The 27,379-nt window shown below is 37.8% G+C and overlaps 4 protein-coding genes across 4 annotated transcripts in view; 2 read left to right on the plus strand and 2 right to left on the minus strand.

The window, feature by feature from the left end:
- Positions 1-4,035: 4,035 nt before the first annotated feature.
- Positions 4,036-27,379, minus strand: part of LOC127515234 (up-regulator of cell proliferation-like) — a 64,370-nt gene continuing 41,026 nt past the window's right edge. Inside the window, exons 2-6 of the mRNA XM_051898669.1 lie at positions 8,542-8,594; positions 8,293-8,392; positions 6,491-6,748; positions 6,120-6,380; positions 4,036-6,012 (exon numbers count right to left, since the gene is read on the minus strand). Coding sequence (XP_051754629.1) covers positions 4,268-6,012; positions 6,120-6,380; positions 6,491-6,748; positions 8,293-8,392; positions 8,542-8,594 — 2,417 coding nt within the window. The 3' untranslated portion in view covers positions 4,036-4,267. The remainder of the gene's footprint in view (positions 6,013-6,119; positions 6,381-6,490; positions 6,749-8,292; positions 8,393-8,541; positions 8,595-27,379) is intronic.
- Positions 13,347-16,830, plus strand: si:dkey-85k7.11 (endonuclease domain-containing 1 protein). The gene is made up of 2 exons (XM_051898681.1): positions 13,347-14,128; positions 15,974-16,830. Exons 1-2 carry the CDS (start codon positions 13,835-13,837, stop codon positions 16,571-16,573), a joined length of 894 nt encoding a protein of 297 aa, XP_051754641.1. The 5' UTR covers positions 13,347-13,834; the 3' UTR covers positions 16,574-16,830.
- On the plus strand, positions 17,505-20,102 carry si:dkey-85k7.10 (endonuclease domain-containing 1 protein). The gene is made up of 2 exons (XM_051898680.1): positions 17,505-17,951; positions 19,106-20,102. The coding sequence occupies exons 1-2, from the start codon at positions 17,634-17,636 to the stop codon at positions 19,685-19,687; spliced, it is 900 nt and encodes a 299-aa protein (XP_051754640.1). The 5' UTR covers positions 17,505-17,633; the 3' UTR covers positions 19,688-20,102.
- On the minus strand, positions 20,207-21,267 carry ufsp1 (UFM1-specific peptidase 1 (non-functional)). Its single transcript, XM_051898684.1, has one exon. It carries the CDS (start codon positions 21,154-21,156, stop codon positions 20,401-20,403), a length of 756 nt encoding a protein of 251 aa, XP_051754644.1. The 5' UTR covers positions 21,157-21,267; the 3' UTR covers positions 20,207-20,400.

Below are 27,379 nucleotides of genomic sequence, written 5' to 3' on the forward strand. Positions count from 1 at the left end.
ACTTTAAAACTGGTTTTCAAAAGTTTGGGTTTTCAGGCCCCCAAAACATCGTTGTCATGTAAATGAAAGGCTAAAACATTTTTAGTTGAACATGGTCTCGTGTAAAAGTCCTCTTAGTGACTGTCAACCTAGAGAAGACTCAAGTGGACTGTTACCTATCAAACTTAGCGGCTGTAGTCTGTGTACGAAAAATGCAAAGCAAAAACTTTTCCATTTTTAGCACATCGTTGTCGTTATAAATGTACGTACCCTTATTAAAATTAGTTTCAAAATACTTTAATCTGTTTGGATCTCTACCATAGGCATTAATGTCAGATCGGAGCTATTAACTTTTATCCTCTGTTATTATTTGAATATTTGTAACACAAATAAAATTCTGAAGCAAGTGTTTGTATAGTGGTTTCAGCATCAACATAGATTTGAATATTCAAAGAACACCAGTGTGATTGTAGCAGGGATGGATTATGACACAGTTGTGCCCTGGGACCTGTCTAAAGGCCCCCAGCGCTCTGATTTCTTGGTGGGGGTGAAGGGGTTAATTGTGTATTAATCCATCCCTGGATCGTAGGCTACGTGTCAAAGAGTGAATAAACCTACAGTAACTAAATCGTTGTCATTTCAGTTGGTCATTTCTTTTCACAATACATTTTGTTTTAAAGCAGCTTTACAGAAAATGTCATTTGAGGATCTTTTAACAATTAATCATGTAGCTCTACATGCATTTGAGAAACATATTTGCAGTTACATTTATTTATTTAGCAAGCACTTTATTCCAAAGCAGAGGTTTGTTTAACTGGTTAGTATAGAAGTACATTAAAACCACAGTTCATCAATATCAATACCTACATATTTAAAATGATCATTTTTTTTATTTATGGAATTCTTCACAAAAGTATTGATGCAGTATATATTTTGTGTCATATATCATCATAAAGATATAAACAATTAAAAGTAGATTATTTAGATACCAAACAGGAAAATAAGTTTTTTGATCAACAAACAGTAAAATTACAATAAAAAAAAAAAAAAAAACATTTCACCACTGTATGTTGATTTTGTATGTTGCACATTGCATATATGATTTTTTTTTCTTTCACCTAGTTAAACTTTATTTCACCTTTTAAATGATTAACCCATATTCCCATTCCCAAGTGCAAGTAGTATTGATGGTTACTGGAAGTCAGCTGAAACTTGCAAGTAATCAACAGCATTTTTCAATCACTAAGCAAGCAGTCATGAGTGAACAGAGAGTCATGTTACCAATGTATATTTTGTGTATATTTTGTGAGGGTGCTGAATCTATGGTTGTGAAATGGAGTAATTGTTTATTTGATGCTGAAAGACTCTTTTAAACTGTTCTCTGCTTGTCTCTTTGTGATAGATTTCCACATCAAAGGTATATCAGCAGGGCGAGAATTGTATTCCACAGCAAACTTTTCGTTGAACTGGGCCATCACATATTTCCAGTAATCTGAGGCCTGTATGCTAGCATCTGCTGGGATGTGCCAATCTGGAAAGATTTCTCTGTATCTTTTGTAAGGATGAGAGTTATAATTAGTCTGAAAACACTGAAAGCGTGTTTCACTGTGGACATCTGTTGAGCAGATGCTAGTCACTAATTTTTCACTATTTGTATATCTGTATCGACCGAGTCCCTGAGGTCTGTGAACTGAAGCACAGTGATCAGTGTGAGCTTCTCCACCAGCCTCACATGGAGCACTGCAGAATGGACACTGTTTCCCACATCCAAACACTCTCTTGAAGAGCTCATTCTGGGGTTTAATTTTGAGCTTGAGAAGTTTACCCTGAATGTCAACTTTCTTCAGATGTTCCTTCAGTGTCTGTTCCATCTCCTCTACAGATTTGGTTAGCCAGTCAGCAAATGGCTCCTGAGATGCATTGTTTAGGACCATCACTGTTTCTAGAGCATCTTTGGGAATTATTAGCTTTTGTTCAAGCTTCCTGCATATGCAATGTATGAATCCTTTGATACCATCTAGGTTTGTTTCATTCTGTGCCATTTTGACAGCTTCTAATATCTCCTTGGTGATTCCTCTAAGGTGACCTTCTTCCAGTTCAGACACTTCATGGTCATTCGAAAACTGTTTGGTGATTTGATCTAATATCCAGCCCTTAACGAAACGTTCATAGGAGCTGATGTATTTTACATACCGTTCAAACTTATCTTCATTCACAAGTTCCTTTAAGAGTGAGTACTGGAAAAATGCACGAGTGCTAAATTGAAAGGCATTTTTTCCCTGAAGCATTTTGTCAACAATGTCTGGACCCAAGGAGCTGTAGATGAACGTCTCAACTGCAGGCATCAAGCACAGTTTGGTGAATTCTTCTGCCTTTCTCTGACACTGATCACGATCATGGAACAGGTCCTTGAAATCATTGTGATATTTGTCTTTAAACTGATCGAGGCATCTGCGTGGGTCATTCTCCTTGATGAAACAATCATGCATGTCTTGAAATGTTCTTGCAGAAAACCCACAAATGTGCAGTTTCAGGGACAGTTCAAATTCCTCTGAAAACCCTAAATTCTTGTTGGACATCAATCCGTCATCAATTATGTGTAGGATCTCCTGAATATAATTGTCATGGTAATCTAAATGTCTCTCTCTCTTGTCCAGGACAAACTGATAGCATGTCTCAATGATATTATCTGCTAATTTTTGTAGGGCCATTTCAGAGTTGTCATTGAACATACGTTTAATCCACCTTTTGAAAAAGATTTCTTTAGTGGTTTTGAACACCCCTGTTCCACAATCCACCAGTTTTACTTTCATTAATTGCTCTGCAACAGAACTTCCTTTCTGTTTCATGTTTTCTCGAAGTTGCCTGAAAACAAAGTCGAATACATTTATTTTCTTCAATCCAGTAAATGACAGCTCATTTATGGTTTCTTGCCATATTTGTTCAAAAAACCTGTCAAGCTCTTTGTCAGTCTTATGTGCATCACTCTTTGAGCTGTTGTTTTTGCGTAACTTCTCCAGTAGACCCAGCACTTTTTTCTCCATTGTATCGGTGAATGTTTTCTTGATGTTGTCCAGATTATTCATTCCTCTCCTAATGTCCACTGTTTCCTCAAGCTGCGTCAGCAGAGAGCTCTCAGTTTCCCTCCTGAGACATTTTACACTGCTCACAAAGTCTTCTTTGTACTTTTCCACAAGGTAGACATGGCCCTCTGTTTGTTCGAAGTATTTGAAAAGATTTTCCATTGTGGTCTTTTCTAAGGTGTCAAGCTTTGTGGCAGCTTCTTGTTTCAGTTTGCATAAAAGATCTTTCAGATCTGATTTGTCTGATTTCAGTTTGAACGTCTCAAAATTTGACACTCTGGTTTCAGCTTGAGTTGACCAAGAGTGCATATGCTTCTTGAAAGACCATTCCCATTTGTGGAATTCTGTGCACAGTCTCATGTACGCATCAGCCACCAAGCTATTCCTAAAGCTAAAGATGAAGTTTTCATATTTGACTGCATTCCACAAGCTTTTTGTCCACTCCAAAAATTCTGTTATGTTGTTTCCATGTGTTTTGGTTTTGCATTTTCTAAATATGTTAATCATGTTCTTTTTAAGTTCATAGACAGCCTCAGAGTAGCCAGCGTTCACTGGTGCCATTGGAGGGTTTCCATGCCAGAGCCCAGGGATATACCAATTGCATGTCTCTGGATCATACTCAATCACATCCGTGAACTTTTTATACTCCTCCTTGTTCTCCATTTTAGCTGCAGCTTCTGTCATTTCATTCAGCTGCTCCAGCAGAAGCTTTCGATCTCTCATGTTCTTGTCATGGGCTGATACATCAGAAACATTTTGGTGGACGAATAGACACTTGGGTTTTTTACCTATTTCCTTCATTCTGATGAAAGCATGGACTACAATCTGCAAAATGTCCTTCATCTCTGTGGAATTCTCCATTGCGATGTTGATGATTGTGATGTCACTCAATCCAACAACAAGTGTGGCTAATTCATTGTCATGTTCATGACTATCATCTAGTTTTGCCAGTTCAGGGGATTTCAGACCTTCAGTGTCAATTATCACTAAATAATCACAGCCAAGTTCTTGCTTGTTGTCCTCTGTGACTTTGATCAGCTGCATAAAAGCTCCTCTGGTGCATCTTCCACTGCTGACGGCAAACTGAACTCCAAACATGGTGTTCAGCAAGGTGGACTTCCCTGTGCTCTGGACTCCTAAAACTGTGACCACCATGATTTTATTATTGGGCTGCACCAAAGAGTTCAGATACAGAAGCACATCGCTCACCCATCTGAGAGGAATATTTGATGCATCTCCATCAACCAGTTCCAGAGGGAAGCCATCAACATCAGTTCAGCACATAGCCGGGGTAGGTGTAGCATTTGTTGACGTGACTCTAAGTTTTCTGGAAGTGACACTGCAGCCTCATAGAGTTGGCCCATTTCACGCAGGAAGTGCTCTATTCCTAAAGAACTGTTAGAGATCTGTTGGTCAAGCTGTGCGATTTCCTCTTTGTTTTCTGAAAATTTCTGACACTTTTCCTTGTACTGCTCACGGAGGCTAGAGAGGCTTATTCGGGAGAGATTGTCAAGGTTCATCCGCATCCACTTCAAGAAATATGACCTCTCCTGGCTCGAACTTAGTGCTTTAACAAAGCAAGACATTGCCTCTGAGATATCATATTTACTTTGTTGTTTCCTGAGTTCAGTTTTTTTAATCTGGAGATCACTCTTGTATGTCTCTATGTTCTGATTACCAGCTTTCCGGAGTCTGCATTCCTCTTTCTCCAGTTTTGCTAAATCTTTCCAGATTTTACCTTGAAGGGGAAGCTGATCCTCTTTGAACTGCAGTGTGTCCTGTATTTCTTCTGTTAAGGCATATGCATTCATTTTTGCTTCCTGACATTCTTGAATGTCTTCATCAACTTGAATTCCAAGTTCATGTGCTATAGTGTCCATTCCCTCCAGACATGCTTTTTTGGGATGGTTATTAATTATGTGATTTACTACAGAATGCAGATTTTTGACAAAATTTGCATCATTTTGATTGGTCTTCAGAATTATGTTGTTCTTCTTCAAACTCATTTCAGATGCGGTCCTTTTCAGCTGCTCCAAATCAACTGCTTTACTTTGCATATTTCCCACTAAAAAAAACTGTGCTTTAGCATGTTGGTTGGTGAGTAACTTGTAGTTTGTGTCCAGATTATCAAAGAACACAAAAACTGCAGTGGAGGTCTGGCATAGGAAGGAGTACTGTGTTTCAAATGTCCTGATGTCACCTCTCAAGTTTGCAACAGCCACAGGTTCAGGAAAAACATCAATGTTTTTGTTTCCACAAGGTAGATACCAACCCATCTCCACTAATCCATTAGATACCTTTCTTGGAATGTCTCCGCAGTCCATGTCACGATGTACAAAAGTGTCATGATATTGTTGGGGGTTACTCAGCAATTTGTTTAAGATCTGAGATTTAGAAATGCTGCAGTCACCAAGTCTAACAAAGGACACTAGGGGGAGCTCAGAGTGAACAATTCTGTCCTCCACAAAACCTTTTGGGTCTGACAAGGAATGAGGTCTAAATTTTTTCATAATATCTCTCATGGCCCAAAGCATGTACATGCACTGCTGCGTGTCACACTTTGGAAGAAGTAAAGGAACAGAGAACTGACACATTGACATTTTTGAGACCATTTCCTGTTGGAGGAAACCATCTGCACAAAGAAAGAGAGCAGTCACTATATCTAAAGGGTTTACACTGCTGTTCTGATCATTCAGAAAATCAAATGTATCATCGTAAATATCTAAGCTTTGCAAATCCTCATTCTCATCTGATGAATATTTGACACTTCTTGCAGTCACATTCACCATCATCAGTTTCTTCAGGAACAGCCATGGCAAAGATGATAGAGACTGGGCTGGCTCATCTGTCACTGACCTCGTGTCAATCTGTAGCACTTTACTGAGTGAGAGTTTGTTCGGGTAGTACTGCTCCAACCCCAAATCATGTAAAAGGCTCTGGATGTTTGTTTCTGTTGAAAATACAGGCATTTCATCAGTTGTTTCACAATTTTATACATGTATCAAATAAAATGAGGCATGTAAATGTTTGTAGTGAAGTTTGCTATTTTATACTAACTGGTTTGAGCATATGTGACTGCTTCTTTGCTTCTGTTGCCATTTGGAAGCACTTTTGTAATGTTAAAAGAGTACTTCTTTCCAGGACTCAGATCATTGAAAACCACAGTTCTTGATTCTGTTATCTCTTCCTGAATGATTCCTCCATTCTGGCTGCAAGCAACATGAAACTTGTTCTCCTCACAGCCAGATGCATCCCAAATAAGAGTAACTGATGTTGTGCCCACTCTCTCAACCTTGAAGTTTTCAGGCGGGACTGGCCCTGCAATCATGAAAACATTTATGTTGTTAGTTCTTTTTCAGACAATTTCAAAGACACATTGTCATACAATTCTTGGTTCATTCTAAATGGATAGACAGAAAGATAATTACTGGTGCATGCAGTCACTTCAACTCCCACACTTCGTTCTCCATTGTCTGATATTGAAACAAGGGTGAAAGTGTATTGAGTCCCTGGACATAGGTCTTCCACCTCTGTGGTTGTGCCATTTGTGATAGTAGAGGTCTTTGTAGTTGTGATATCATTGTAGCTTAACTCAAATGTAGATATGTTGTCTGGGCTATCCCAAGCAAGAGTAACAGAACTGGTCCCAATAAGCTGCACTAAAATTTCACTTGGTGCGGGAACATCTGTGGAAACAAGAAGCATACATTTTCAACATCTGAACATAGTTTTAAAAAGCACTGTCAGCAGTGATCATTTTATATGTATAAATATGCATTCACCAATGCTCAAACAGTTATCTCTGTCTTCTTCAAAAAAACACACGGCTGTTCCAGAGATCTCAGATTTGAATGATTCCGCAAGTCACTGAATTTTCAGCAAGCGAGCGTGCATCAGAGCTGTGTCAAACACCGCACACAGTAAAGACCTTCTCTGACTGGGTGATAGCAAGTTTTTCGCCAGATTGAGTATGAACCCCATATACTCTAAGTGGCTAAGGAGTAGAGACTTCTGCGCACATTGATCGTCCCTCAACTGGGCCATAATAAGTCAGTCAAAGTAGTTCAGGATGTGCACCACCTTCTGTTTTAAGGGGAGAGTGAATGGGCCCATCCTCGATCTGAGTCTGCTGAACCACGCTCTCATGAAACTGGCCCAACCAAAGTGGGAAGGGGCTGCCTCCTCTTCACTCCTGACTCATCAGGAAGACTGCTTGGGCTGCTGCTCAGGGTCCAACACTACTTGGGGGCAAGGGCCCTAACACTCCGAGAGTGCTGCCAGACTCCTGGCTCTGCTTTAGGCTGGGTCTGAGCAGATGTCAGCATTGGCTTGATGTGCTGCTGGATCGTCGAGGACCTGGAGCGATTTGAAAATCGTGTTTTTGTGTTTTTGCCCACAAAGGGGCGCACCACAACTTAGTCAGCTTGTCGAGTACTTCCGGGAAAACTGAGCTAGTCTCTGGCCCACTGGCAGCACCCCGGCTGCAGGAACCACTCGTGGAGGCTGTGCATGAGGGCTCGGCCAGTCCAAACCGAGCTCCTCAATGGCCTTGGACAGGACTCGGATGAGCTTGGATTCCAGTCCAGGCCGGAAATCATCTAGCTCGCTCTGCATCAGGGTGGCAGGATCCTCTGCAGGTTTTGACCACTCCTCCATATCTGAAGCAGCCAGGGACATGGCATCATCGCCGTCATCCTCCTCAGAACCACCAAACAAGACTATGCTGCTTGCCCTGGAAAAGGGCCACTGGTCTTCGCGGATGAAGACCACAGAGGAATCCCCTCGCTGTGAGGAGAGTGAGACGTGGGATTTGGACCGACGTGAGCTCACTCTAGCCTGCTTGCTCAGACCTGCGACTCCTTTCTTCTAGGTTCGTGACAGGAGGTGGAAGAGAATGGGGGAGCATGAGGGGCGGAGTCACTTCCCATAAAAAAGGCAATCCATGAGTGCAGCGAGGTGAGACTTATGAGAACGCAATCTGCCTTGATTTTGATCAATTTTGATTTCAGTCAGAAAGTATTAAAATTGTATCAACTTCTTGACATTGGCAATAAATCCACATTTAAAACAAACTATAGTAATGATAAAAGGTGTTTATATGTGTTTACCCAATACCTACAGTTGAATAAGGTAAACATATTCATTAAATTGTGGCCAACATTCCAAAATCATTACTGTGCCCAAAGATGCATACATGTATAACTGATACATATAACTGTAAATTTGTTACCTTGTAACTTGGAGGCGTCTTCCTTTTCATATGACTCAGCACATGCCCCTGATGTAAATGTTTGTTTGTCATCAAGGTATTCACTAGCATCTTCAAATTCCTTAATTTGAAAGTTTTTCAAGCATTAGTGACGTGCAAACTCAGGTCTGTCAAGACTGAAATTTGACTAAATAATATGCCAATAAGTGTCTGCAACTCTTTATCTGCAAAGAAATCTGCCTTGTCAAATAAAGAAAAAGTGATGCTTACGTCATCCTCACTGGGGCAGTCCATTGTAACTGCTTGTGAGTTGATTGAGACTCCTAAAAAATGTGATGCAATTTTAATTACATAAATTAGTAGGCTATAAATGATTCAGTAATTCTTGACAGTACAGTGATTAAAATAGTGGCTTCATTTCAGGTTTACATTAAATAATCTCACACTGGATTTTAGATTTAAAGCTTTCTTAAAAATCAGGTAAATTTCTATTTTCAAACCATTTTACTTCTATAATGTGATGTATGTGAAAAATATTTATATGAAGGTAAAATTATGCCATAAAGAATCACATGCACAAGATAATATTTGTGGAAGTGTACACAAGATTGTAAGTGTAAATTAAATTTGCATGCGCAAGAGAAGATTTGAAAAGGTGTAAATCGCGTTTCAAGCATAACAAAAAATGATTTGCAGCATTTTACTGTTATTCATATGTGCAATTCATGAATTGTGAAAAAGGCAAAATAAATATGATCTGTATTCTTCTGACTTCCATTTTTCCGTGCTAACACTTTTGGCACATTTTTTACTTTTTGTTTGTTTTGTTGTTGTTGTTGTTTTTTGCCGAGCTAGTGCTTTGTTTTGTTTTTTCGAGCTGGTGTTAAAGGGTTAGTTCACCCAAAAATGAAACTTCTGTCATGAATTACTCACCCTCATGCAGTTCCACACCCGTAAGACCTTCGTTCATCTTTGGAACACAAATTAAGATATTTTTGATGAAATCCAAGGGTATCTGATCCACACATAGGCAGCAACATCATTGCACCTTTTGACGTCCAGAAAGGCAGTTGAAAACATGGTTAAAATAGTCCATGTGACTACAGTGGTTCAACCTTAATGTTATGAAACGATGAGAATACTTTTTGTGTGCAAAAACAAAACAAAAATAACGACTTTATTCAATAATTTGAACCGTTGTCATACATAGTGAACTCAGGGCAGGTTTCCTTGTTTACTTCCAAACTCCAACTCAGTATTGGCCGAAGCTGTACACGTGAGCAGCACAACGCATGCATGTGATGCTGATACAGGATCCGGCCAATAATGAGCTGGCATTCGAACGTATCTGGACGTGAAAAGGTGCAATGACGTTGCTGCCTGTGTGGATCAGATATCCTTGGATTTCATCAAAAATATCTTAATTTGTGTTCTGAAGATGAACGAAGGTCTTTCGGGTACGGAACGACATAAGGGTGTTTTTTGTTATAATTCAGAAATGACAAGGAGGCAGCCTCACGCAATACAAAGTCAATCTTCTTGTAGCCAATCAAATGAGTTTCTCGCTGACTCTCGATTTACTCTATTCTGATTGGTTCAATAAACATGCCAGATGCCAAGACATTTATCTTCATTTAGTTCAGCACCGTTCTCGCTGCCGGAATGGTACTTTTAACTCACAAATACAGTCAGTAATAATAATAATAATAATAAAATAGTCCATGTGACTACAGTGGTTCAACCTTAATGTTATGAAACGATGAGAATACTTTTTGTGTGCAAAAACAAAACAAAAATAACGACTTTATTCAATAATTTGAACTGTTGTCATACATAGTGAACTCAGGGCAGGTTTCCTTGTTTACTTCCAAACTCCAACTCAGTATTGGCCGAAGCTGTACACGTGAGCAGCACAACGCATGCATGTGATGCTGATACAGGATCCGGCCAATAATGAGCTGGCATTCGGACGTAAACAAGGAAGCCTGCACTGAGTTCACTAGGTATGACAATGGTTCAAATTGTTGAATAAAGTCGTTATTTTTGTTTTGTTTATGTGCACAAAAAGTATTCTTGTCGCTTCATAACATTAAGGTTGAACCACTGCAGTCACATTGACTATTTTAACCATGTTTTCAACTACCTTTCTGGACGTGAAAAGGTGCAATGACGTTGCTGCCTGTGTGGATCAGATATCCTCGGATTTCATCAAAAATATCTTAATTTGTGTTCTGAAGATGAACGAAGGTCTTTCGGGTGAGTAATTAATGACAGAAATTTCATTTTTTGAGACTGAAAGTTTACTTTCTTATTTTTACTTTAAAAGAAGTATACTAATTGCACACTTGAATAAACTTCTTTTTCGTAAGGGCAGTGAACAGGTGAAATATGTAGGCCTATTAGTGCAGATTCTAGACCATACTAGACTTTAAAGTAGCATCAAGATTACAAACTAATTCCATAATGCCTGTTGAAGAGGATGAGGAGGAGAAGAAATATAGGCCTACACACACTGAATACACCGAAATTTTCTTAACTCCAGCTCGAAATGCAGTAGGCTGAATGCATTATTATTATTATTATTATTATTATTACTTACTGTATTTGTGAGTTAAAAGTACCATTCCGCCAGCGAGAACGGTGCTGAACTAAATGAAGATAAATGTCTTGGCATCTGGCATGTTTATTTAACCAATCAGAATAGAGTAAATCGAGAGTCAGCGAGAAACTCATTTGATTGGCTACAAGAAGATTGACCCGTTTTCCTCCTCACGCAAAGTGGAGTATAGAGACAGAGAGCATTTAGGCCACGCCCACATCGGAGGGGGGGGATCGGTTGGACAATCCAACTGTCTCCATTGACTTTGTATTGCGTGAGGCTGTCTCGTCATTTCTGAATTATAACAAAAAACAGAACAATGCCTTAAAGCTGCTGTGTGACAAGGTGTACAGCAAACAAGCTAAAAAAAACCAGAACTAAGCTTTTATAAGCTACCGAACCGTAAAAGCCAGCCTTTAAGGAGACAAAAGTGGATACAGGCAATAAGACGTGAAGCATCAGCAGGAAGAATGGGTAAATTTTGGGATCCTGACACACACTCCCACACCTACCCACACTCTGTCCTTTAGTCCTTAAGCCTACGTGTGCAGTAAACATTTTGTCACTGTTAAGTCAAATATCCAAATGTCAGTTTTATATAGGCTATTATATTTCCTGTCGCTGATTACGTTCCCCTCCAGTGGGCGTAGTTCTCATAGTAATATGACATGTCGCGCTCTGTCTCAATCGCCTATATCCACTTTTTAGTCCTTAAACGCTCGTTTTTTGGGTCGACAGCTTATGAAAACTTCTGGGTTTTTTAGCTTGTTTTCTGTACACCTTGTCACATAGCAGCTTTTAGACATTGTTCTGTTTTTTGTTATAAGTCAGAAATGACAAGGAAGCAGCCTCACGCGGTGGGCGTGGTTTTCAAATTATGACGCGTGTCGCTCTGTCTCTATGAGGTCTCTGCGGAACAAAAGTGGGCGTTTCTGTATTTGTGGGTGTTTTCAAACTGGTGGGTGTTTATATCATGCAATGAAAATGATCCCCTTCACCCGACCCCACCCCTAAACCCTACCCACACACTGACGTGGGCAAACCAGGTAACGCTCTCAAAAACGCCCCTCTGTTTATGGCCTCGCCCATAAATCATTAATGAGAGACCATGGGGGCAAAGTGAGTGAGAGAATCGTGCCAAAACTGTAACCACAACAACACATTTAATTTATTAATTAGTTCATCCCTTCATTGATAATTGTTTTTATAGGTCAGCTTTATCTTTTTCGCTTCAGTCATTGTTTGACGTGGTTTTGTAAGTGCGCGCGCGCAAGTGTTATATACGCCTAAATAATAAAAGACAATGTATCTGCAAGATGCTGACGCTTCACTGCGTTGCTGCGCAGTGTACACAAGATTGTAAGCGTAAATTAAATTTGCATGTGCAAGAGAAGATTTGTAAAGGTGTAAATCGCGTTTCAAGCGTAAGAAAAAATGATTTCCAGCATTTTATTGTTATTTGTAAGTACAATTCATGAACTGTGAAACTGCAGCTTCATGCTAAGGCAAAATAAATATGATCTGTATTCTTTTGACTTCCATTTTTTCCCGCTTAGCCTACACTTTTGGGATGTTTTTTCCCCGCCGAAATACGGCCAAATCATTGCAAGCCTGTGAACAATGATTTGCAAGCGAAAACAACAGTTTAAAGAACTGCAAAACGGATCTGTATGTGTAAAAAAAAAAAACTGTTGCAAATGTCTAAATAACTTGTTGTGTACGTAGGCCTACTGGAAAAAGGTCCCGAAATAACCAGTTATGCACTGTCCCGACGTCTTTCCTTAAACAGTTTGAAGCAGGTAACAAAGTGAGTAACTTTAAAACAGACATATTCTTTTACCACTCTGAATGAAATTATCATTACCAGGTGAATAAATTCTAGGCTTTTGTTAGTAGGGAACGATTCTATTAGCCGGGGAGGAATTCACAAGAACAAATAACACTATGGCAAATAAAGACGGTGATTCTGCAAATCTTATCGAATAATAATACTTACAACTTATCCAGATCAACTGAGGGAAAACCTCTGCATTTCAAGATCGTAGCTCCAGATCTTCTTTTAACGGGGCTCTAACCACACTCGTCAAATTTATACCTAAACAAGTGAGTGACACAACAGACTAAACCATTTAGGCAACTAGTCTACTTAGCAATAGCGTCGTTTATATCTGTCTATGCGCTTTAAGAATACGTTTGCTTACATTTTCATTTTTTCCGAGTTCACCGAAGGGTCTACGCCTTAAATCTGTGCAAAAACGTAACTATAACGCATTTTCAGTGGTTTGGTCCTAACACTCAAAATGAAACTATGAATTACAGCTAAAACGAAACTTAAAATGTATGGCATTCTGGTAAATCCCGAAATGACCTGGGGTGCGTTTCCCGAAAGCATCGTTAGCCAACTATGGTCGTTAAGTCCCATTGAACTCTCGCTTTGGGAAACGCACCCCTGGAAGGCAAAACATCCATACAACTGAAGCACAGGCCTGTCAATTATTCATCTATTTCAAACCAAATATTTAGATCACCCAAAATAAGAAACACAAAGATATGTGAACAAACTGCAAGTTTCAGGCACTTGTGATCCATATCTGCCAGAGTAATATCGTATAATCATTTCCTGTTTAAATCCAGGAACCATTTGTAAATTATTGTAAGGGAAATATTCTGTGCTTATGTTTATTTTAATAGATGATGGCCATTTCATTAAGCTAAATTCCTTTATGAACTGAATTTGTGATCGTTCATTCTGTTTTCAAAACCTCCCAGTGTTCTATTGATCAAATAGGCCTACACATATGGCAGAGTAAGAAAGGTGATGCTTTGCATATGATGACTTTCACTCTTCCAGGTTATCAGTCTGGCTTGGAACACCATGGAAGAACAGATGGATCAGCCTGTCTTTGCATTTAAAAAACTGGAAAATGTGTTGTAGACACTGATAGCTTAACTTCTCAGTCTCTGATGGCACTTTGTAAGGTTTTTATCTTCAGAATTCTTCTATTGACAGGTTTACGTCTGGCAGGTGGCACAGTCTCTGACAACTTTAAAGAATGCAGTCAGTTCTTCTATATGCATACAGCACCCACAGGTATCCGAGGGGGGAATCTGAAGAGGATATGCCAACGCTATGGAGATAAACTACGTTATGCCACACTGTACGACAGCAGTCGCCGACTGGCACTTTATTCAGCGTACACCTTCAAAAAGTCAGATGGACAGAGGAGGATGGACACACCCTGGATGTATGAACCACAGGTAGCAGATACTCTTAGTTTTATCTCATCACATTTTATTTAAAAAATAAATAAATGAAAATACAAAAAAAGTGAAAAACTGGGTGTATTTCATACAATTTACCTTGTGTGTATGAAAATGTCATAAATTTTAAACAAAATAGTCTTTATTTTGGCAACAGAGAAATTATAAAAAGTGCTGTGTTACATGTAATCTGGATTATGTAATCTGATTCCAAAAATTAAGTACTTGTAATTAGATTATATTACATTTTAAAATACTCATATTCAGACTACAGTTGCATTGTTATTGTTTATATGATTACGTTATTCTCAAAATGGCAGTAAATTATTTATAATTCATTGATTCTCCATACTACTGCTTTTTTATCTTTTAAATTTTCCTTTCTATAAAAGTCTACTGCTAATATACATTCAGAAGCTCTTCCAGGTTTGTGGAATTGCACAAACAGACCAGCACTAGTCACGTGACTGTTACTGAAAGCTGTCTGAGACCCACAGCATTGATCACTGGATTTACAGAAATCATTTCACTTTTAAGAAGAGTTTTCTCAACATTGCAACACTGCATATCTTATCAGCTCCTGATGAACACATTAAATATTATTTGAATTATCACTCACTGAGTCATTTAACCATGTATTACTGTCTCTTTTGTCTTGTAAACACATTAAATTGCACAAATTCACATCATTTGTTATTTACATGCAATCCAGGGACTACCCAACTTTTTTGTCAGCCCAACCTCTTTGACCTAATTGTGACCCTGGACCACAAAACCAGTCATAAGGGTCCATGTTTTGAAATTGAGATTTATACATCATCTGAAAGCTAAATAAATAATCTTTCCATTGATGTATGATTGATGTAGGATAGGACAATATTTGGCGAGATACATCTATTTGAAAATCTGCAATCTGAGGGTGCAGAAAAATCAAAATATTGAGAAAATCGCCTTTAAAGTTGTCCAAATGAAGTCCTTAGCAATGCATATCCACTCACAAAAATATATTTTTAATACATTTACGGTAGGAAATTTACAAAATATCTTCATGGAACATGATCTTTACTTAATATCCTAATGATTTTTGGCATAAAAGAAAAATCGATAATTTTGACCAATACATTGTATTGTTGGCTATTGCTACAAATATACCCGTGTGACTTATGACTGGTTTTGTGGTCCAGGGTCACATATATTTACTTGAAGTCCCCCTGAGATTTTTATAATAATAATAAATAATAAGAAGTTTATAATAATAATAAATAACACAATTCATGGTTCTCTGATGTCTGTTAATGGTCACATGATATGCTAAAGAAAAAAAAAATATTTTGATTGTTTTTATTTTAAAATGTTTTTTTGTTTTTTTTTAATTTTCCATTTTTATGATTTAATTATTCAATAGCTTTTTATTAAACTCACAAACCTCTGAGGTTCCATCACGAACCCCAGTCTTGAAAACCCTCACATAATGTAATATTTAATACACTTCATGTTGTTGATAAGAAAAAATGGAATTATTTTCTTTCTCTTTGTATTTTGGTACAAGATTATACAGTGTGATACAAGATTATCCTATTCAAATCAATGTGATAAACGAGTTAGGTCAAGCAATCTAAAAATAATCAAAAAGTAGTCAGATTTAACCTTAAATGTGTAATGTAACAGATTATGCTACAATAACTACAATTTTTGGAATCAGTAACCGACTACAGTTTGTAAGTAATCTACCCAGCACTGATCATAACATAAGACCAAATTATACTGTTCAAATACATTTGATATTCTATCTATATGAGTTTCTATATGATATATGATTTCTTGTTCTTTTGCCTTCCATAGCTGGTTTCTGCTGATGAAAGCGGGGACATGAGAGTCTTGCCCTCTAGTGGTGAAACCGACCTACTGCTTGAGGAGAGCCAGGCAGTGCTAGCAGACTATGTTGATGCAGTGGAGTACGAGCGAGGCCCACTTAACCCTGACCAGCACCAGGCGGACAACCAGGACAAAGCAGCTACCTATACACTCACAAATGTGGTACCTCAGATCACAGACTTTTTGGAGGGCCCATGGACCACATATATTGACATGGTGCGCCGCCGCCTGAATAACTTCTGCCGTGGGACTGCCTATGTGGTGACCGGGGTGACTATATCGGGGATGACCATTCGAAAAGGAAGAGAGGAACGCATGGCTGTCCCAAAGCACTTGTGGTCAGCTTATTGCTGCCCACGCTTTGATCGAAACTCACCCTATGAAGTACGGTACATGTTTCCCACTTACGCAGCATATGCTTTGAATGAGATAGTGGGATACAGTGTTACAGAAGTGCCTTTGAAGGCTTTAGAGACCTTTCTGAAAAATCAGACTGACATGGACAAAAGCGTGAGCATCTTTTTCAAGGATTGTGTCTCAGAAAATAAACATACCAAGAGAAAGTGAACGAAAGCGAGTTTGTGAACTCTGGATTTGTGTGTGCATCTGACAGTTGAGTGAATGTGGCTTAAGTTCTAATAAGAGTGCTGAGCAAAGTCAGCTAAAGGTTTAATAGTTGAAAAACCTATATGCTCTAACCTTGTGCTGTAATATTTTGGACTATAAAATAGTTATAAATTAAATTAAGAGTCAGCCAGTACAAAGAGACTGAGAAGTGAATAAAGTCACCTATCAGATGTTGTGTCTTTGTGGATCATTTCCATTTTTATCATGCCACACTGTAGAGCAAGGTGTGTGTTTTATGACTTCACATAGCTTATTTTATTCCATTTAAATATCTAATTCACAAGTGAGTACTCGTATAGTTAAAGTCTGCTCTTGTTATTGTTTGACGGTAATTGTACAAAATAGGCTTATTGTTGCCATTTTGTACTGAATGGAGTACAATCCTTGGTGCAACAAGAAAAGATAAGTTCATGAGTACAATTTATTGTTCTCACTATGTTTGCGTAGATTAAGTGTTTCATTAAATGAATCACATCCAATTATATATCACTCAAAGGTTTGTCTAAAAGTAGATATCTTCTGTTAAATTTAAATTCATAATTCTTTCTTTCTTATTCAGGCTCAGGGTGTGCTGGCTGACTATAAAAGTATGTTCACTTTTAAGAAGCCAATGAACATTAGGCCAGCAGTGAGCAAATTTACCTTCCTGATTTGCATGTAGATGATGATAACGGCACACTGAAGTTTGTCTTATCAATATGCTTTACATTTTTGTCTAAGTTTTGTTGTAGATCAGACTCTCCGAACATGGTTTTGCATGTACTTTGTACTCTGTATTAGCATTTTCAATGGCTCTCATTTTATTCTCCACCTACCAGTGAAGAGTCAGTCGATTTTAAATGAGATAAAGACAGTCGATTGGAGACAGTGAATAAGCCAGTCACAGAAAAAGGAGCGACGTTGTTTCTGAAAATCTTTTTTGTGTTACTGCCCTACATAGGTCAGTCCAAAGAACATTTCACAGACAAGAAAGACAACAGTTTAAACTCTTCAGGACAACATGAAGCTCACGGTTAATTGCTGGTTCTGGTTTGGAACCTTTCTGATCCCACTGATGTGCTTGATCTTAAGATCACAAGCTGGAGTGGTGGAAGACTTCTCCCGTGTGGAGCGCTGTAAGGATTTTCTGTATATGGGCACTCCACCACGAGGTTACCTCAGTACTTCTCTAAAAAAGATCTGCCAGCGGTTTGTGGACGAGCCTCGCTTCATCACCCTCTACAACCCCCAGAAACACATCCCCATCTATTCAGCATACATCTTCAAGAAATCAGATGGGGAGAAGCGGGTAGACATTCCCTGGATGTTTGAACCACAGGTCAGTGTGTACGAAGAGTAATATATTCAGGGAACTCTGTATGAAAACTGAACACTTCTGAAACTGATCAAAAGTGACAGTAACACTTTTACATTGTTACACACAAAAAAAGCTGTTCTTTGGACTTTCGTGTATGTTGTTTCATGTAATATATGAAAATATTAAAGGGATAGTTCACCTAAAAATGAAAATTTTGTCATCATTTACTGACCCTCATGTTGTTCCAAACCTGTTTGAGTTTCTTTCTTCTGTTGAACACAAAATAAGATATTTTGAAGAATGTTGGTAACCAGACAGTTGACGATAGCCTTTGACTTTCATAGTTTTTTTTTTCCTACTATGGAAGTCAATGGCTACCTTCAACTGTTTGATTACCAACATTCTTCAAAATATCTTTATTTGTGTTCAACAGAAGAAAGAAACTCATTCACATTTGGGACAACTTGAGGGTGAGTAAATGATTACAACTTTTTTCATTTAAGCAGCACAACTGTTCTCATCAATGATAATAATAATTAAAAAAAAAAAAAAAAAAGTTTCTTGAGCAGTAAATCAGCATATTAGAATGATTTCTGAAGGATCATGTGACACTGTAGACTGGAGTAATGCCGAATATTCAGCTTTGCATTACAGGAATAAATTACATTTTTAAAATTATTGAAATAAAAAGCAATGGTACTATATATATGTGGTTACCTGATATTGCCAAAAAATGTTTGAAATCTGTTTTAAAACAAAAATGATACAGCATAGTGCTTGAATGTTTCTGTTCTGAAATGTGTGAATGTACGGAGCCCCTAAAGGAACATATGAGAGGGGAGGTTTTGCATTCCCCGAGAAACTTTGCATTCCCTCGCAAGAGAGCTCAAAAGGTTTGCTGGAAAACGCGAAGGTTTTGCGAGGCTGTGAGGAAATGCAAAGTTTCTTGGGGGAACGCAAAAGCATCAAAATATATTATTTCATATTTTTTATTTCCCATTTCATATTTTTCCATCACCATGTCCCCTTAGGGGCTCTGTATGAATGTGATCTGGGCACTAGTTTATTGTAATCATTACATTTGGCAAGGGTGTTTAGTCTTCTTTCTCTTCATGCCTCTGGGTCTCTAAATTTATGTTAGACTCATCTTCATCACCTGTGTTTCTTCTTCACAGCTGGCAACTGATAAAGGAAGCAGTAACATGGAACCCTTCCCCCAGTCCTCTTTAATGCACAAAAACTTTGAAGACACACAGGCTGTGTTAGAAGACTACGCCGATGTGGTCCAATATGAACGTGGCCAACTGAACCCAGATGAGCATCAGGCAGACCCGCAGGACAAGGCCGCCACCTACACCTTGACTAATGTGGTTCCCCTGATTAGGGAGTTCAGTTTTGGTCCCTGGAGCACACAGGTAGAGGTTACCCGCAAACGCCTCAACAACTATTGCCACGGAAAGGCTTATCTCATCACTGGGGTCACAACATCAGGTAATATGATTCGACGTGATAACCAAGATCGTGTCGCCATCCCAGAGTTTGTGTGGACGGCCTATTGCTGCACGGATTACGATCACAACGCTCCCTACTCAGAGCGGTATAAGTTTCCGGCGTTTGGTGCCTATGGTCTCAATGATCGTGTGAACAACCACATAGTGGAGGTTCCCATCAAGAATCTGGAGAAGTTCCTCAAGGGCAAAATGGAGGTGGACAAGAACTTCCAAATCTTTTACAATGACTGTGTGTCAGACTTGTAAGGATTCATTGAATGAAGGCCTTCAGCCCCAAGTTAAATCATTATTATTTCAAGATATTATTAATTATAACTATATACATTAGAAAATATATATGATAATGATAACCTTATCTATTCCTTGGGGACAAAGTAGTTCAAACTGATTTTTTGAGAGTAAAAATATCTATGTGCTAAACATTTAAGCAAGGCAACGGAGCCTCATTTAATGTTTTGATCTTTTCCTTTAGAAGTTGTATGTTATTATGTTTTATAACATCTATAGCATACCTGTTAAACTAAGGCACATATTGGATAAATTAATAAGAATAAATTACTATAACTGTAAACAAAACAGTGTGACACACATCAGGATGCTGTTATAAGAGTCTCGGCATGTGAGAAGAAATATTAAAATAAAATGTAGTGTCTACTGTTCAGCCACATGTGGTTCATTTATCAGTTCGTTGTCATTGTTTGATATTCAAATCATTTTGAGGTACATGTTAATGCAAGAAGGAAATTATCATGGAAGTCAATGCCATTTATATTTAGTTATTTTATTCATGGGATGAGGTGAAACAGAAAAACAAATTACAAATTCTGTAAATGTAGTCAGTCAAAGAAGTATGACTGTTACATCTGTATCTCTGCATGCTGTAAAAATCCTCACATACAGGATACAATGAATAGACAATGGGAATTTTATTTTAATTTATAAAAATGAACAAGAAACAGTCACTTCTTAGCACTAAGAGGCAGGCAAAGATTGTAGAAAGAACACTGATCCATAGAAGCAACTGGTTTCCATGAAACCCAACCTTGCCTTTGCAAAGAGTTTTTATCTAAGGGACAGCCAAAATAGTGAGGGTCCATAACAAGCAGATAGCTCCCCTGTTTACCAGTGCACACACCTAAGATACCCTTAGAGGAATTGTCCCTGTCTCCCCCCATCATAACAGGTGACCCACGGGTAAGAAAGTGTTTATGAAGATCCTCTACGGCTTGATCAAGCTCCTTGCCGTACCGCACATGCACTATGCGGCAGGGAACATCATAGAGCTGGTCAAGAACAAGACTTGCTTCAAATGTCCCTATCCACTCCCTGGAACCCAGGAATGAATCTGGTTTGTCCCCTATTTCCACCAAAGTTTGTTGTATTTCAGAAAGACTAGGTGGGGGTCTGCGGCTCACAATGTGAGGTTGATTAAGACACAGCCATGAAGACATGGTCTGAATAGTCCTGTATCCACAACCCCAACCTCTGTCATCCTTGCCATCACAACCATAATGATAATAGAGACACTCTCCTGATATCAATGAGCATCTGTCACAGTCTGGAGACGGCTGAGGTAGTCCGTCATGGGCATTCTTTACTAATATATCCATCCATGTTTCGTTGTTGGCTGTTATCGGCGTTTGTCCACAAACATGTCCACCCCAATCTATACACTCAGTTTTCTGATGTGTCCCTCTTTTCTCGGTCTCTTCCATGACAGCACGTGCATATCAACGACGACAGGTACTGTTTACATACGAAATAAAAATGAATGTACGTTACGTTTCATGTGATTATGGCATCTTGTATCAATTGTCCATCTCCGAAAGTCTTCCCTGTAGAGTATGAGCTCGTTGGAAAACAGTTCCGCCTCAAATTCGCGATCTTCACGAATCTTTTCTGCTTTACAGACAACAAATGGTGATAATTATGAACATTACATAAAATTAATAGCGTCAATATATACAAAACTGAGTACTGTAAAACTAAAAAGTACTGTTGGCTCTATAAGCGAGACGAGACATCGCTGAGATTTAAATTTAAACGGTTTTGGACAATTGATGAGAGTAAATAACAGTGATTTGAGACCACAACAAAATTAAATGTATGAAACTACAGTTTTTGCTGATAAATAATTAAAAAAAAAAAAAAAAAAAAAAAAAGGTTAAAAAGATTGTTTTCTTTTTGTACGTTTAACGAAAGGCTACATTTGCCAAAAGCGTTTGGAGCGCTAACCGTCAGTTCATCAGCAGAGGGCGCCAGTGTTCTGGAAGTATGTCCTTAGACCCATTCAATTTTGAATGTGGAGAGGACTGCTAACTTTGGCCAAGGTTAGGAAAAAGGTAAGCTACGTTCTGTTACGTAAGTTTATTAATTCATGAGAAAATTTGGTTGTTCAACAAATGCCAAACTAGAGGTTGAGTATTGCATATGTTTTATTGAAATGCGTCATGTTACAACCCTGTTGAAAAAAACAGCATATGCTGGTTAGGTATGTTTTGAAACATGGAAGCTGGTTTGAGCTTGTTTATGCTGGTCCTTAGCTGGTCATGAGCTGGTTTAAGCTTGTCAAGTGCTGGTCCTGAGCTGGAGCTATAGTTCCTTAGGACCAGCTTAGGACCAGCACTTGACCAGCTCAAACCAGCTTCCATGCTTCAAAACATACCTAATCGGCATATGCTGTTTTTTTTGTTTTTTTTTCAACAGGGAACTATTAACTGGTTATTTAGAGATCATATGTCTTGAATAATGCTGTAGAAAACTATATATTTGACATCCTATTATTTGTTCCTCTTGTTGTGTAGTTTATCTCCATAACCTTTTGATTGGAGGTTACAGCCTTTTTGTTTCTCTAAGTTGTTTCCAAATGGACAGAAATAGTCATCCTCGTCTGTCTATTTCCCATACACGTGAAGATAAACAAAAACCTATGCAACCAGAGAAACAACACTGGCAGGAGTAGTATAATGCATCACTCTGTCATTAACGGTACCAAAGCAGAAACAAACCCTAAAATATCTCTGGATAGACTGGATGCCATTGTCAGGGAAAAGAAAACAACCTGTATAAGTATAAACAACTGGTTTTGTAAACACAGTTGTTTTTGACCTATTATGTAGGATTAGTCCTTGCATATTTCTGTACGAGGCACTATGCTTGAGATGGCCCTTAGTTCATTTAAACACTAAATTAAATTACTTGTTTTATATAGAAATGAAGCTAAATTAAGAAGCTGTACAATTTAGCAAACAGATATTTAATTTTGAAACAAAATGCAGGAAATTAAGGAAAAATCTTTAAACCATTACTAAAACAAGGTAAAGACATAGCAGGTAGATAATAGAAACATGGAAAAAGCATCAGCATGCATGAAAACAGATCACAAGGTCAAAGAATAGACTACGATAAACAACGCATGATAAGGGAAATGTGAATGCTGGCCTGAAATTGAATGTTTTGACTTGAGATAGACTTAAAGATGAACACTTAAGATCAGACACAAATCTGGAGATGGAAGACATTTCAAAACGAACTGAAATGACAAGTCCCTGATGCAAAATACTGCGGTTAGAATGGAAAAATAAAACCCTGTACCTAAAGAGGTTAAACTGTTTGTGGGTGTGTAGTTATGATTCAAGCTGGACACAAGACTGTACGGATAACTGTAGGTGAGTGGAGGCTGGCAATGTCATTGCATTCAACTTTTTCTTGTATATCCTTGTGTATATATATATATATATATATATATATATATATATATATATACACTACCGTTCAAAAGTTTGGAATCAGTACGATTTTTAACGTTTTTAAAAGAAGTTTTGTCTGCTCACCAAGACTGCATTTATTTAATTAAAAATACAGTAAAAACAGTAATATTGTGAAATATTATTACAATTTAAAATAACTGTTTTCTGTTTGAATATATTTCACAAAGTAATTTATTCCTGTGATGCAAAGCTGAATTTTCAGCATCATTACTCCAGTCTTCAGTGTCACATGATCCTTCAGAAATCATTCTAATATGCTAATTTAGTGCTCAAGAAACATTTATTGTGTACAATTGTACAAAATATTTGTGTACATTATTTTTTTTCAGGATTCCTTGATGAATAGAAAGTTCAAAAGAACAGCATTTATCTGAAATACAGCTTTTGTAACATTATACACTACCGTTCAAAAGTTTGGGGTCAGTAAGAATTTTTATCTTTATTTCTTTTTTTTTTAAGAAATGAATTCTATTCAGCAAGGATGCATTAAATCGATCAAAAGTGACAGTAAAGACATTTATAATGTTACAAAAGATTATATTTCAAATAAATGCTGTTCTTTTGAACTTTCTATTTATCAAAGAATCCTGAAAAAAAAATAACGTACACAAATATTTTGTACAATTGTACATAATAAATGTTTATTGAGCAGCAAATCAGCATATTAGAATGATTTCTGAAGGATCATGTGACACTGAAAACTGGAGTAAAGATGCTAAAAATTCAGCTTTACCATCACAGGAATAAATTACATTTTAAAATATTTTAAAATAGAAAACAGTTATTTTAAATTGTAATAATATTTCACAATATTACTGTTTTTACTGTATTTAAATTAAATAAATGCAGCTTTGGTGAGCAGACGAAACTTTAAAATATTAAAAATCTTACCGATTCCAAACTTTTGAACGGTAGTGTGTATATATATATGTAAATACACACTATATATTACACTATTTGCATGCTATTCTTAAGCATTAAAAATCTATACATATTGTCAATATGTGTAGATTTTTAATGCTTAAGAATAGCATGCAAATAGTGTAATATATAGTGTGTATTTACATACATATATATATATATATATATATATATATATATATATATATATATATATGAATTACTCACTTAAGTGTTGCAAAGTTTTTTTCCAAGTTTGTTGCCAAAACCTTACTAAGCTCACAGGTTTAACATTTTTGTTGATGTGTATTATGAACATTTATGAAATGTTACGTAAGACACTTGTAACTGCAATTATTGGTTTCTCTGTTAGTTTCAGCAGTTGTTTAAGTACCGTTGTCTTCATTCATGAAATGACCTCAGGATTTCCTTTTGTCCGTTGGCTGGCTGTCAGTCATTCTCTAAATGGTTTAACTGTGAATTTGGCATAGTGACATGATTAGCATGCATCTGCTGTTTAAGACTGTGAAACAGCCAGAACAAGGAGTACTTATCTAACAACAACTATGTCAGTGGTAGCGCATTACACACAAGCCTATCAACTAATTTTAAAATGTTCTTAACCTATGTTTATTAGTGTTGAGGGAAATGTACACTATGTGTCTTTATGCACAGTGTGTTTCTGACTCTCTTGCATTAACTGAAAGCTTTGCAAATGCATTAAGAAATGTGCATCAGGAAAGAAAACGGTTAAGCTGGTGAATGATATGGAGGTTGTTTGAAATTACACTAGAATTTGTTGAAGAAGCAGTTTGAATGAATTATGAAAAATACTGAATTAATACATAAAAAAGAATGTGATTCACGGCAAATGCCAAAACTAGAAATATCCCTACATGCCTCAGATAGTAAAAGCTGGCCATCTTATCATTGTAAAGTGCAAATTTTATCTGTAGATGAAGCTCTTTCCAGTCTATTAAAATCCCCACATGTCCAAAAGAGCGGTGTAATATTTATAGCTGAAGATGAAGGGGTGGGTACCAGGGTCTAGGGCGAGAGGAAGGGGTCTTCCTGAAACAATCAGTCAGGTTGTTTAGAGTAGCAGAGTCACCAGCAGGCCATGTGTAGGAGAACGCTGCCAAATAATCTGCCACTTTCCTCTTTTGGCTTGCAGACCCCTATTTTGAAACAGAGAAAGAGCTTCAAATTTTTATCTATCCCTATGACAGCACTACAACAACATAATACTTTTGGAGTGATGCACTAAAGTTGGGATATAAAATGGGATATCAATGTAGTGTGCGTGTGCGTGCGTGCGTGTGCGTGTGTGTGTGTGCGCGTTTTTGTGATTTATGAGGACACAAATTTATATAATGATATGCAAAAAGGTAAAATGAGAAAATGTCGACTGTTTTCTGTGATGGGTAGGTTTAGGGGTAGTGTAGGGGGATACAATGTACAGTTTGTACAGTATAAAAACCATTACGCCTATGGAATGTCCTCACTTTGATAGCAAAACAAACCTGAGTGCTCGCGCGCGCGTGTGTGTGTGTGTGTGCAATGTACAGTGCAAACGTGCAGTGGTGTTCTGAAATAAGGAGGCGAAGTCCTTACGGTTTTATTAATGTTTTTATATACACCGATCAGGCATAACATTATGACCGCCTTCCTAATATTGTGTTGGTATCCCTTTTGCTACCAAAACAGCCCTGACCTGTCGAGGCATGGACTCCACTAGACCCCTGAAGGTGTGCTGTGGGATCTAGTACCAAGATGTTAGCAGCAGATCCTTTAAGTCCTGTAAGTTGCAAGGTGGGGCCTCCATGGATCAGACTTGTTTGTTCAGCACATCCCACAGATGCTCAATTGGATTGAGATCTGGGGAATTTGGAGGCCAAGTCAACACCTCAAATTCAGCCACATACGCAACAAACTGCGATGCTCTGTGTATTCTGACACCTTTCTATCAGAACCAGCATTAACTTCTTGAGCAATTTGAGCTACAGTAGCTCGTCTGTTGGATTGGACCACACGGGTCAGACTTCACTCCCCACGTGCATCAATGAGCCTTGGCCGCCCATGACCCTGTCGCAGGTTCACCACTGTTCCTTCCTTGGACCACTTTTGATACTGACCACTGCAGATCGGGAACACCCCACAAGAGCTGCAGTTTTGGAGATTCTCTGACCCAGTTGTCTAGCCATCACAATTTGGCCCTTGTCAAACTCGCTCAAATCCTCACGCTCGCCCATTTTTCCTGCTTCTAACACATCAACTTTGAGGACAAAATTTTCACTTGCTGCTTAATATATCCCACCCACTAACAGGTGCCATGATGAAGAGATAACTAGTGTTATTCACTTCACCTGTCAGTCGTCATAATGTTATATATATATATATCTCAAATGTAAATTTTATTTCCCAGTTACACTTGTTGTCACATTTTCCTGGTTAAATAAACACTACATTACATAACATACACAAAAAAAAAAAAAATACAATTCTATTTTGTATTTTTACATTAACAATGTAATTAATGTTCCATTTATTAAAACCAAGTATACCTGAATCTCATCAAGTTAGTGTTTTTTTTTTTACGCATTTTTACATTTATTCCAAAATAATAAATAAAGGCAGTAACAATTTAAGCAATTTATTTTATTTGTGAACTGATGTTTAGCTGTTATTTTTAATACTTTTATTTTATTATATTTATTATATTTCTAATAACTTTTTTTCAGTTCATCAGTCATCAGAGCTTAGTAAACACTGGTCACACACACGAAGATGTACTTTTTTTATTTCACCAAGCTGATTGCTCACTAAAAACCCCTCACAGTCATCATGTTTTTAGGCCATTTTAAGTTTGATTTTGATGTGACATAAAGCGGTGATATCTAAGTGGGAGAGTTGATTTCTTACTTTTTAATTAGTCTTCCCAGTAACACCATCATTTTGTTCATTCAGACCAATTCGCGAAGGCGCAAGAAAACAAAAGGTGGGATTTATCGCACAAACCAATCATATCCAACCATAACCAATCATATATCCAACTATAACCAATCATATCCAATAGCGTGATAAAGGCATTGCCTCCTCTCATGTGACTTTCCCTCATTCGTTCTCAATTACCCCACCCCAAACCCACTTTAGGGGGTCTGTTAAAACACAATGGGTTCAGGGGAGGCAAGAGAGACGCAGACTTCCTCTGTAATTTTACCTGCGGGTGTCGCTGTTGGACAGTGTTACTTTAGAAAAATGAGTTATT

Source organism: Ctenopharyngodon idella, chromosome 7 (assembly GCF_019924925.1).
Source record: "Ctenopharyngodon idella isolate HZGC_01 chromosome 7, HZGC01, whole genome shotgun sequence".
NCBI lineage: Eukaryota > Metazoa > Chordata > Actinopteri > Cypriniformes > Xenocyprididae > Ctenopharyngodon > Ctenopharyngodon idella.

Excerpts from the sequence above, each read along its gene's own strand:
- ufsp1 (XM_051898684.1), bottom strand. The coding sequence starts at position 21,156 with ATGGAAGAGACCGAGAAAAGAGGGACACATCAGAAAACTGAGTGTATA.
- si:dkey-85k7.11 (XM_051898681.1), top strand. The coding sequence starts at position 13,835 with ATGGCACTTTGTAAGGTTTTTATCTTCAGAATTCTTCTATTGACAGGT. Across the intron at positions 14,129-15,973 it reads CCTGGATGTATGAACCACAG|CTGGTTTCTGCTGATGAAAG; the intron begins GTAGCAGATACT and ends TGCCTTCCATAG.
- si:dkey-85k7.10 (XM_051898680.1), top strand. The coding sequence starts at position 17,634 with ATGAAGCTCACGGTTAATTGCTGGTTCTGGTTTGGAACCTTTCTGATC. Across the intron at positions 17,952-19,105 it reads CCTGGATGTTTGAACCACAG|CTGGCAACTGATAAAGGAAG; the intron begins GTCAGTGTGTAC and ends TCTTCTTCACAG.